This window comes from Ascaphus truei, chromosome 3, assembly GCF_040206685.1.
Source record: "Ascaphus truei isolate aAscTru1 chromosome 3, aAscTru1.hap1, whole genome shotgun sequence".
In the NCBI taxonomy this organism is placed as follows: Eukaryota; Metazoa; Chordata; class Amphibia; order Anura; family Ascaphidae; genus Ascaphus; species Ascaphus truei.
The window spans coordinates 101,714,295-101,727,010 of record NC_134485.1 but is presented as its reverse complement, the minus strand read 5'-3'; the positions used below and the strand labels follow the sequence as shown (position 1 = coordinate 101,727,010).

The window sequence follows — 12,716 nt, the reverse complement described above, 5'->3', positions numbered from 1 at the left end:
TCCTAGTATTAAAGGAACAAAATGTTTTACTTTGATTCATTTTGGAACAAGCTTTACAATAAGTGCAAGAATAGGTTCCATGTGGTAATGATGGTTTGCCTACATTTCGGGGTCCAAAAAGGCTAGGCGATAAAGAATTGGATAGGGTTTTGGCACATTTAAAAACAACATTGGGGCCTGTTGCGACATATGGTTTTAGAATTGGATCCAATGATAGAACACTCCAATGTTTTTTCAAAATATGTTTAATAGCGCCTGCCTGTCTACTGAATGGCTACGTGGATCATTTTCTTCAACCCTTGGTGCAACAATTGCCATCCTATATCAGAGATAGCAGTGATTTAATCAATACTCTGGATGGTTTCAAATGGAAATGCAATTTGATGTGGGTGACCTTAGACGTCACATCTCTGTATACTGTCAAATCCCATGAACATGGATTGACGGCTGCTGGTTATTTTCTCAATCGGTCTGATTTATCACCTGCACAAATCACTTTTATATTAGATTCAATTCACTTTCTTCTCACGCACAATTTTTTTCTTTTTAATGGGGTTCATTATCTCCAAACACGTGGAACAGCAATGGGCACAAGTTTTGCCCCCTCTTACGCCAACCTTTTCATGGGTTGGTGGGAGTTGTTCCACGTGTTTGGAAAACTGAACAAATACAGGGAGCACATTTTGTTTTACAAGCGCTATATTGATGACTTATTGTTTATTTGGGAGGGTGATATCACTACACTGCACAAATTTATTTTATCACTTAATACTAATAATCTTAATTTATCATTCATCACTCTTATCATGCACGACGCATACATTATTTAGATTTATGTATTTACATTGATACCACTCTTAATATTCAGACCACTCTTTATCGCAAACCAAATTCCCGAAATACATTTTTGAGGCCCAGCAGCTGTCACCCTCCCGCCATGTTCAGGGGGATACCTAAAAGTCAGTTTATCAGAGCGCGTCGTAATTGCTTGAGTGATTATGATTATCAACTTCAGGTAAATGATTTGTATACATGCTTTCTACAGAGGGGCTATAATAAGAAGGATTTGGATACATCTTTATGTGAAGCCTGAGTGTGAAGAAACGCGTAGGGATACTAGTTTAACTAGTGATGGTCACTGCACCAGACCTTTTCTGTATCTGGGACTTTCATTCAGATTCTGGGACTCTGTGATGCTGCCCCACGCTGACGCGCTGTTTGCTGGGACTTTGGGATGCCACCTTATGGTGACACATTAGCGGTTTGGTCCCCTTGGTCCTACCTTCTCCCTTCCTCCTATCCGAACCACTGTTCACCACAGCTCGTTTCCGGCTGAGAACAGGAGTAACTGCACACTCTCTGAGTTCCTGCTGGATGGTAGTTCAGAGGTGCCATACAACTTGTGGGAGCAGGACGTGTGAGCGGAGCAGCAGTTTCCAGCGTCTGGCGAATGAGTATTACTCATTAGATGCATTAATACTTTTTATGTTTGTGAGTGCGCTTTTGTTGGAGTTTTATTGGAACATTACATTTTGTATCTTAATATAATACACTAAGATCGGGCGCTTTCTTCTCTTCTTGTCATATATATATATATATATATATATATATATATATATATATATATTTATAGTTATACGTTACCGTTCCAAGGATTGGTAAACAAGAGACAGCACTCAATGTTGAAAATCAAAGTGTATTAGTGAAAGCAAAAATACATCCAGAAACCCAACGTTTCGGTCCTACAGAATGGGACCTTCCTCAGGGGGAGGAAGGTCCCATTCTGTAGGACCGAAACATTGGGTTTCTGGATGTTTTTTTGCTTTCACTAATAAACTTTGATTTTCAACATTGACTGCTGTCTCTTGTTTACCAATCCTTGGAACGGTAACGTATAACTACATTCTCTATATGGGACGTGCACCTGTGGCTTACCAGCACCTATTGGAGTGCCAACTGCCTTATCTGACTATATATATATATATATATATATAGTCAGATAAGGCAGTTGGCACTCCAATAGGTGCTGTTAAGCCACAGGTGCACGTCCCATATAGAGAATGTAGTTATACGTTACCGTTCCAAGGATTGGTAAACAAGAGACAGCACTCAATGTTGAAGATCAAAGTGTATTAGTGAAAGCAAAAATACATCCAGAAACCCAACGTTTCGGTCCTACAGAATGGGACCTTCCTCAGGGGGATACACTTTGATCTTCAACATTGAGTGCTGTCTCTTGTTTACCAATCCTTGGAACGGTAACGTATAACTATATATATATATATATATATATATATATATATATATATATATATATATATATATTACGGGTAGGTACTGTCACTGGTGTTTTTTTTGGGGGGGGTGTTGGTTTTACCATTGGTTTTGAATTAAAAAAAAAAGGATGTAAAAGATCTAAATTTGGTCGAAACTTTTTGAACATTGAATTTTTCGCACAGGTTTGTGGGTTTTCTATAAACATTAAACCATTTTCTTTTTTAAACTGGAAGCTCCTTTTTTGAATTTTGATTCGTAGTTTTTTCAGTCTTTAGTTTGATTCGCAGTTCAAATAACTTCAAATGTTCTACATCAGGGATGTTCAAACGTTTCCCCTCACGCACCCCTGCCTGCTCTTCTCGGTGCCTCACACCCCCCTCCCCCCCCGCTTGACCCAGGTGTCAGATGACAAGAGGGGTCATGTGACGGCATAGTAACGTGACCCTGTGGTTTAATTACACGCTGGGTTACCAGGACGACGCGTCGTTGGAAGGGAAGGTAAGTGTATTATAGAAGCCTCGCGTTGTCCCCTGGCATTTAATTTAAATGCCTGGGGGAAGCGCGCGGAGCCCCTATAACTGTCACCCCCCCCCGAAAATCAAGCGCCTCTCTTGGGGGCGCGACCTCTAGTTTGCACACCTCTGTTCTACATGTTTTACTCAGAGTTTGAATCACATGCCAGAAATCAACAGATTCCGATTTAATACCTGCAAACGTGCCTCTTCTTGATATATATATTTTGTGTGTGTGTGTGTGTGTGTGTGTGTGTGTGTGTGTGTGTGTGTGTGTGTGTGTGTGTGTGTTCTAGCATTTTCATAGTCCTCTGAAATGAAATACTATTAATTTGCAAAAACAACTTTATACTTGGTTATGGAAGCTATTTACATAGCCAAGTTTACAAAATGTTTCCAAGCTAAGTGGAATTGCTCCATTAAAGGGTCAGTTCCATATAAATAAGGGGCAAAATAAAATGTATCAGTGTAACTTGCCTACTTAGAAAGATTCATGTACAATCATTTTGTACTGACTTCTTTTGTAAAATGAGAATATTTCTATTTTCTATGGCTGTTTAATTCTAATATTATTTAGTAATGATTGTTCATTCCCAGTTCCTATGTCTACTAATTATGTTGCCATCGTTAGGCAAACAAACCAACAAAAGAAAAAACAATTTACCTCCAAACACAACAGTTTACAAACAGGCACAAAGTTGATCAAGAAACGATTGTAAAAACACTCCAAAGTTTTTGGTTACTATGGAAGTATTAAAAGATAAAAAAAAGACATGAAAATACTTATAGATGTCGGATTTGTTTAAAACTGTCACTCACCTACATTTAACTGATTAAAGATGCCACTGCCATTAGTCCAAAAAAGTAATTTGCGTAATCCTGACTTTTACACTGGCGACACACTTTATTCGAGCTCGGCTAGTCCCACGAATTCGGGTATACCCGGGTGTATTGAGGTTTGTGACTGTTTTCTGCCCGAGTGCATTGAGTTATTTTCCAGGCAGGGATTGAAGCATTTTATTCCCGCTGGCTGCAATACTGCACAGTATATATATATATATATACTGCATTACAATTCATGAATTTATGCCATCTGGTAGACACGCGAAGCATTGCAGCCTATTAAATCCTAATCATTATCATTTAACAGATCAGCCGCCCGTCAGCCAGGCATGAACCCAGGCTGGGAAGGCAAATGCAACGGGGCTTGTCAGAGGTGAGGAGCGGCGCATTCCAGGTATCTGCCAGGTACATACTGGGTATTTGCTCGAATAAAGTGTGTCGCAGCAGTATATCACAAAGTGGATCTTAATTGAAACGCCCAATGTAATTAAAACATTAGTAAAAGGATATTTGGCAAAAACACAGAAGCGGATTTGATTGTCATTTAAATTATCCATCATTGTTTGTATTTCCAATAGTATTAGTTTATGGAATTATTTTACAAATAAAATGTTACCTTCATGAAAAGATATCCGATGTTCCTCGTCAGTTATAAAATGTTTCTTTGCAATTTGCACTACTTTAGGCAGATCCAGAATGGTAACTGTTGATTCAGGATACACAGAGACAAATTGCTTGGCCAGACCTCCTGAACATCCTAACAAAACAAACAAATTGATAGGGTTTTGGATTGAGTTGTTTGATAAACAGAAATTAAAGCTGCTGTTCCTTATAGTCCTACAAATTCAGGGAAGCATACATCTTTGTCAAGTTAGAGGATACTATTATACAATATTTTTTAAAGGTAGAAAGAAGTGCCACCTCAGTGTGATAATGACTAATATTTACAGTAAGAACCTTATTTAATATGGTCGCATGCGATCCATCGCAGTGCAATGACCAATATTGTACAGTATAAGCTACCTTATTCTCGCAAATAACTCCCAAAATATATAATTCTTCACAAAGTTTTTTTTTCTGGCTTCATCATCATGAACAAATATAGATGTTTATGTTATCGCAGCTACTTGCGTGCACCAGCAATAGTGCCTTTAGAAGGGTGGTTGCTCCCACTGGTGCGATGTGTGTCCCCCGCTGCAGTGCACCAGCTGGAGCAATAACGGCTGTTATAACTGTACAAATATATCCAGATTACATATGAGTTAATGGGAAATATTGATGTTTTGTCCTATAAACTAAAAATGATCCTTTCACAAAATGAAATGAGCTCTGATTTTCTAACCAGTTTGATATACAGAGATAAAGTAGATCTTTGAGCTGTTAGAAATTAGTCTATGTGATTGCTCATAAAATTGTTTAGTAGAGAAATACTCTTGCATCATCTAATTTCTTAATTTATCCGACATGCACTTTAGTGATAATGATTAGTGCACTGCAGTAAACTCTGTCACTGGAAGGTTAAATTACAATCACTAATTATTGGAATTCTAATAATATAATTTTTAATTTACATGACTTTACCTCCTAGATCATATACTGTGCTAAAAACAGAGAGGTCAAAAGCTGCAATCACATCTTTTCCACATATGTTCCATATTGAGTCCATAAAACCCATGAAGGATTTCATCTGATCCTCTGACCTGCAGTAATCAATAAAATCTGTTAGTCCTTAATAATATTTTTGAAATATTCATTACATTTGGAAATTGTAAAGAAAAAAGGTCAACATCAAACATCATGGAAGGGTGTCAGTATATAGTTATTGGTAGTTTGTTTGAGTGCTTAAAATGTTCAACCTCTGTACTGTACCAAGAGTCATAAATATACTACTGACAATAAATAAAATATAGACATTATTTTTTTTTTAAATTGTATCAAGTAACATGCCACTGTGTATGAAAAATAATTTCAATAACAAACTATGGGGCTTATATTATAAACCAGTGGTGCGCAAACTGTGGGGGCGCAATATTTTATTGGGGGGCGCAGTCGGTTGCAGAGGTCCCACGCTCTTCCCCAAGGCATTTAAATTAAATGCTGGGGGACCGCGCGAGTCCTCGGCAACCTCTGCTTTCCGAGGATCAGCCGGCTTCAGGACGCTTGACCATGGCAATGTGATGTCCGGGGTCATGTCACGTCACGGTTGCCATGGTAACATGACGTCAAATTACGCCACACAACCCTGCTAGGTCATTTGATGCCAAACGAGCGTCGATAAGCCACTTATCGGCAGGTTTTCACATACGTGCATTTCTAGTAGCCTCGAGTAGGTTTTCATGGCCTATCGCGGCTAAAAAATGTCGATTTCCTCTCAAAATCCTCCCGTCAGAAAAAGTTGCTGTGAGGGTGATGAGAAACTGCTGAGAAGTGCCGATAGAGGACATAGATAAAAAATGCATTTTTTCCTGCCTCTTATTGATGCCGGGAATCGCCAGTGGTGATACACATTAATATCAGTACCGGAGACACCCATCACGTGTCGAGTGAAATAAAAATGCATTACAGGCAACTTCATTACATTAGCAGCTAACTGCTAAGGCAATGGAGGGTTTAAGGAACAACAGCAGGTTTATTGAGGGCAGAGGTGGTGAGTGAAAGGGGGTACTTGGTCCTTCACTCACTCCCTCTGCCCCCAATAAACATTACAATATGTACTAACCACCAATACAAAACCCACCCACCCCCTGTACCCCGACATAAAAGCATTTGTTATTTTTTATGCACAGGATTGATACAAGAGCCTGGCAGGGGTCCTTGGGTGGTCCTCTTGGGTGTCCAGGGGCCTCCAGTTGGTCCCCGCGGGTGTCCGGGGGCCCACTGGCCTGCAGTACCAATCCTGTTCCGAAAAAATTAAAAGTGCAATACATGGATATAAATACACCCCCCGCCCCCGACGCATACAGTATAGCAATGGGCAAAATTACTATTATCCATATGTGGATAATAGTGCATTTGCCCATTTAAAATTAAACATCAACCAGCAGCATAAAGTAAATAAAACTTGCACTTACCCCTGCCAGCATGAAGGGAGTCCTCATCCTCATTGCAAGAAACAATACAATAAAAAAATAAATTTAATGGCTCCTAACAGCTTAACCACCTTAGCAGTCATTAACCGCTATAGTAATTAAGGGGTTAACCCACCCTCCCCCGATACCCACCAGGGAGATAGAACCACCAATCCGGGCCTTCTATACCCACACTGTACCCATTTATTGGTACAGTGGTATATCGTGCCCATATAATATGGGAATAACCCACTATAGCAGTCAATAGGCAACCTAATCAAAAAGCATGAAGGCCCAAAATATACAATAATAAAATATATACACAAGCACCTAAACACTCCAACAATAAAATAACTAAAAAGCCTAATAATAAGCCACATCTATAACATTTATCTATCTCCAAAACAGCACAATAATAAAAATCTGTTATTCCAAAACATAAGAATTCAATTCAATAAACACATAGCCAAGCAAACTATTCAAGAAATAAACGCACTAGCCAAACAAGCAATTCAATACATAAAAGCACTAGCCAACAAATTAATTAATTAATAAAACCACTAGCCAACACTTCAATTAAAACCAGTAGCCAACAAAATAAATCATTAATTAAAAACGGTAAACAATCAGAAAATTATATAAAAACAAGCCATCCAATTTGCAAATTATTTAAGCCAAACAATAAATAGAAAAAACAACAATCAATAGAAAAAAGCATTTGCCAAAAAATGCATTGTCTGTCACTGTATTTATCTGTACCCTAAGCTGGCACAGATTAATACATTATCTGTCAATGGGCAATGAAAAACATAAAAAAAAAAAAAATACAATAAAAAAAACCTGTAAAAATAAAATTATACACATTCAATATTTTTCTTACCTTTAGAAGCGTTGACAGTCCGAATCCTGGTGTTTCTGTAAGCTCTTATACCATGACGTCTTCAAAGTTAAACCAACGCCATCCACCTTGAAGATCTGGAACAGGTAACAAAATTCTTCTATCGCCTACTTCTATCTTCTGTCATTTTGTATTTCTTTTCTTTAATCTTCTATCTTCATCTTTCAATCCAACCACATGGTAAATCCCAACGGATGCTGTCTCGTCATCTTCTTCCTGTTAAATGAGGTGTCCAGGCATTATATAGGGCCTGTGACGTCACATTTTCAGGTCAGATGGTACAGCTCCAATCTGATAGGACGCTGTATCATGTGCCCACCTCTTTTTTTTTTTTTTTTTTTTTTTAAGGATTTGACGTCATCTCCAAGGGAGGTACATCACATCCTTAAAACAACATGGCTATATCACATGGTATTACCCATTGGTTGTTGTACCATGTGATTGGTTACATTCACATCACTTTAATGGATGATATCACATCCTTTTGAACAAATGTAACCTATGACATTGTACAGCACCCAATGGGATTTTCTTCAATTCCATTGGCTGTAATACCATGTGATATAGCCATGTGGTTTTAAGGATGTGACATACCTCCCTTGGGGATGACGTCACATCCTTAAAAAAAAAAAAAAAAGAGGCGGGCACATTATACAGCGTCCAATCAGATTGGAGTTGTACCATCGGACCTGAAAATGTGACGTCACCTGCCCTATATAAGGCCTGGACGCCTCATTTAACAGGAAGACGACGAGACAACATCCGTTGGGACCTACCATGGGGTTGAATTGACAGGTGAAGAAAGAAGATAGAACATTAAATAAAAGAAAGAAATAATGACAGAAGAAGATAGAAGTACAGTAGGTGATAGAAGATAAAAGAAAGAAGAATTTTGTTACCAATTCTGGATCTTCAAGGTGGATGGCGTTGGATTGACTTTGATGACGTCGTGATATGAGAGCTTGCAGAAATGCTGGGATTCGGAGGTTCAACGCTTCTAAAGGTAAAAAAAATATTGAATGTATGTAATTTTATTTTTATAGTTTTTTTTTATTGTATTTTTTTCTTTTTATGTTTTTCATTGCCCATTGACTGATAATGTATTAAGCTGTGCCCATTTAGGGTACAGATAAATACAGTGACAGCCAATGCCTTTTTTGGCAAATGCTTTTTTTCTATTGATTGTTTTATCTTTTCTGTTTGTTTGGCTTAAATTGTTTGTAATTTGGATGGCTTGTTTTTATTTAATTTTCTGATTGTTTAGCATTTTTTGTTAATTATTTTGTTGACTACTGGATTTAATTGATTTGTTGGCTAGTGGTTTTATTAATTCATTAATTTGTTGGCTAGTGGTTTCATTTCTTTTAAATGTACTGTATTTGGGTTGTTTGCTTGTATTTATTTCTGGTATTTCTTTTGTGGTTTCATTTGGAGTAATGTGATTTTTGTTTTTGTTTTAAGTTTAATTCTAGTGTTCATTTGGTATTTGCTTTATTGATTTCTGAAAATGTTGTTGTGTTTACCTGTTTATTGTTTATTTGGGGATGGTTTTGATCGAATTTGATATTGTTGGTGGTTGTGTATTTTTTTGGTTGACCGTTGACCGTTGACTGTCAGTGGTAAATCATGCCCCTATCATATGGGTATCAGGTACCACTGTGCCAATTAATTGTTTTCTTGGCATTTGTAATGTGTATATTTTGAATGTAATGTGTTTTATTTTGGGCCTGTTTTTTTTTAGGTTCCCTATTTATTGCTATAGTGGCAAAGCATGCACATATTATATGGGTATGCTTTAACACTGTGCCAATGAATGGGTAGTGAGGGTAGTAGGATCCTGGGTGGGTAGTTAGGCCTCCAGGTTGGGGATTGGTGGAGGGTGGGTTAACCCCTTAATTACCAAAGTGGTTAATAAACGCTAAGATGTTTAAGGGGTTAGGGGCCATTAGATTGTATTTTTTATTGTATTGGCAATGGAGGACATGGATGGTGATGAGGATGAGGACACCCTTCATTCTGGCAGGCTGGCAGGGATGAGTGCAAGTTGTAGTTACTTTATGCTGCTGGTTGATGTTTATTTTTATATGGACAAATGCACTATTATCCATATGTGGATAATAGTAATTTTGCCCATTACTGTAATGTATGCATGGGGGAGTGGGGGATGGGGGAGGGGTATATTTATATCCATGTATTGCATTTATTTGTTTTGGAAAAGGATTGATAACACAGGCCAGCGGGGACACCCAGACACCAGCGGTGACCACCAGAGGGCCCCGCCGGCCTCTGGTATCAATCATGTGCATAATTTTTTTCAATGCTTTTATGTGGGCTTACAGGGGGTGGTTGGGTGGGTAGTAGGTATTGTAATGTTTATTAGGGGTAGAAGTATTCAGTGAGGGGGGTACTTGGTCCAGGATGGGTTATTAGGTCTACCAGCTGGATCTCGGGGTGGTTAAGCCCTTTATTACCATAGCGGTTACTACCGCTACGGTAATGAAGGGGGGTTAACAAATCCCGCAACCTTCTCGGTAGGCCCAATAATCCACCCTTGGCAAGAACCCCTTGACTCACCCCCACTGCTCCCAATAAAGCTGCAATTGTGCCTTAACCCCTTCATTGCATTAGCAGATAACCGCTAAGGTAATGAATCTGCTTTAATGTAATTTGTATTAATAGTGTGCGGATGCAGGTTGTCTCCTGATCTGAACCGCTTTGATTTAAGCATCAGAGACCCCCTGCTTCAGAGTTAGAGGTCCTGGTAAGGGGCATTGGATGCCGGTACCGCCACCATTTTTAAATCGTCCGCATCACGTGACCCGAGGATTTAAATATTAGGGACTGTAACTCGGGAAGCAGGGGGTCCCTAAGACTGAAATCAATGCAGTTCATCTCAGGAGACCCCCTGCTCCTGCACACTATTAGTAAAAATGTCATTAAAGCAGCTTCATTACCACTGCAGATAGCCGCGAAGGTAAAACATATTTTTTATTTTTCATTTTAATGTTAATAACTACTTTTTTGTTGCAGGGGTCTCCGGAGAAGAACCTTATTGATTTGAGGTCCAGGGACCCCATGCTTCCCGAGATACAGGCCCCATTATGGGGTGTCGGTAACTCCTATGGATTTAAATCCCACGGTCACGTGAAGCAAGACATTTAAATGCATAGGAGATACCGGCACCTCATTACGGGGTTGTGTCTCGGGAAGCAGGGGGTCCCACTATTTGAAATCAACACAGTTCTGCGCCGGAGACCCCCTTTACATCTACACTAGTATTAATATTTATATTAAAACCTTTTGATCGCTGGCAAGATATGCACAGCTCAGACGATCATCACACCGCCGGCTACTCACCAGTTTTGGGAATTTTGCTATCACAGGTAATCAAGGCTTTCTGTATACCGTGATAGCAACGCTGTCAAAACTGCCGATGTAAACGGCACCGCAATTTTTTTTTATCAGGACTTATTGCATAGGCCCCTGTGTGTCATACAATAGGTATGAAGTCACACAATGAACGTCATAAATATGATGCAGTTTTTGAAGGTTTGTACTACTTTTTAGCATTCAAATTTGAATACTTGGACAGGGGTGCACAAACTTTTTGTTCTACTCCTCCCTGTCTGCTCTCCCCCCTGCTAGCACCCCACACCCCCTCCCCCACACCTTATCTGTTCTCCGGCGTATTCTGACGTCATGATGTCAAATTATGTCATGTACAGTAACATTGCTTTTGCCACGAGTCGGTAGAAGCTGTTGGAGGTTAAAGAGGTCTTGCACTCTCCCCGGCATGTAATTTAAATGTTGTGGGAAAGAGCATGGGGCATCTGCAAGCACCGTGCCACTCCCCCCCTGAAAATGTTGTGCCCAGCCCACCCAGTTTGTTCACCCCTAGCTTAGGAGATACGTCCCATCATTTGTCCCATCATTTTTCTCTTCTTGTGCGTTACAGATCACAGCAGAATTACGCTTATTTTAAACAAAAACACTGGATTGCGCTCAAACACTGTACAATTAGTAAAGTAAATGTGTAAAACAGATAATACTGTGGTGAAAGTGAATAAATAAATAAATATAAACCGTGAAGTGTATATATATATATATGTATATATATATACAGTTAGGTCCGTAAATAATTGGACACTGACACAATTTTCATAATTTTGGCTCTGTACGCCACCACAATGGATTTTAAATGAAACAACTGATGCAATAGAAGTGCAGACTTTCAGCTTTAATTCAAGGGGTTGAACAAAAATATCGTATGAAATGTTTAGGAATTGCAACCATTTTCATACACAGTCCCCTTACATCAGGGGCTCAAATGTAATTGGACAAATTAACACAATCATAAATAAAATGTTCATTTTTAATACTTTACCAAGAATCTTTTGCAGGCAATGACTGCTTGAAGTCTGAAACGCATGGACATCACCAAATGCTGGGTTTCCTCCTTTGTGATGCTTTGCCAGGCATTTACTGCAGCTATCTTCAGTTGTTGAAACCGCTGTGCATCCATAAAAGCTGAAAATTATTCGGGCCTGAAGTGGATGCTCAAATCTGATGAAGACCTTTATGTTGAAAAGCGTAGGGTTAATCATCTGAGAGAGGAACACTATTGTGAGAGGATTGTCCCCCTTTCCTAGGTCTGTTTCACAGCAGACTAGGCTGAAATAGACTGCAGTTTTGATTCAGCTTCAGACGGTGCAGTTTCTAAGTTGAACGTCTTGCGAAGAGGCTCCCCCACGTGATGCAGAAGTGGTGAGTATGGTCTAGGCAAGCCGCGCGTCTGGAGACGCTGGAAGTACAGATTTCTAGTTTAGCGACAGAGGAGGAGATTGAGGTAGAGGGTAGCAGTGCGTCTGGAGATGCGGAAAGCACTGATACACGGACATATTGAAGAGGGGTGAGTGAACCGACGGAGAAATAGGAAGGAGAGGCAGGCTAGCTCCTTCCTCTCCCCCCCCCCTCTCTCCAAACAGTGTCTCACACTGCCAACAAGACGATATATTCCACAACCCACCACCCAGAAGATCATCACGGAGGGTAAGGAGAACTACTACGATTGTTTTATCTGTGTGAGCATTATCCTATGCTATAGGAACTACACCCAAT

General features: G+C 39.4%; 1 protein-coding gene across 1 annotated transcript in view; it reads right to left on the bottom strand.

Annotated features, from left to right (window-relative positions):
- Positions 1-12,716, bottom strand: part of LOC142491682 (acetylserotonin O-methyltransferase-like) — a 65,471-nt gene that overhangs the window by 19,865 nt on the left and 32,890 nt on the right. Inside the window, exons 6-7 of the mRNA XM_075594599.1 lie at positions 5,214-5,332; positions 4,249-4,389 (exon numbers count right to left, since the gene is read on the bottom strand). Coding sequence (XP_075450714.1) covers positions 4,249-4,389; positions 5,214-5,332 — 260 coding nt within the window. The remainder of the gene's footprint in view (positions 1-4,248; positions 4,390-5,213; positions 5,333-12,716) is intronic.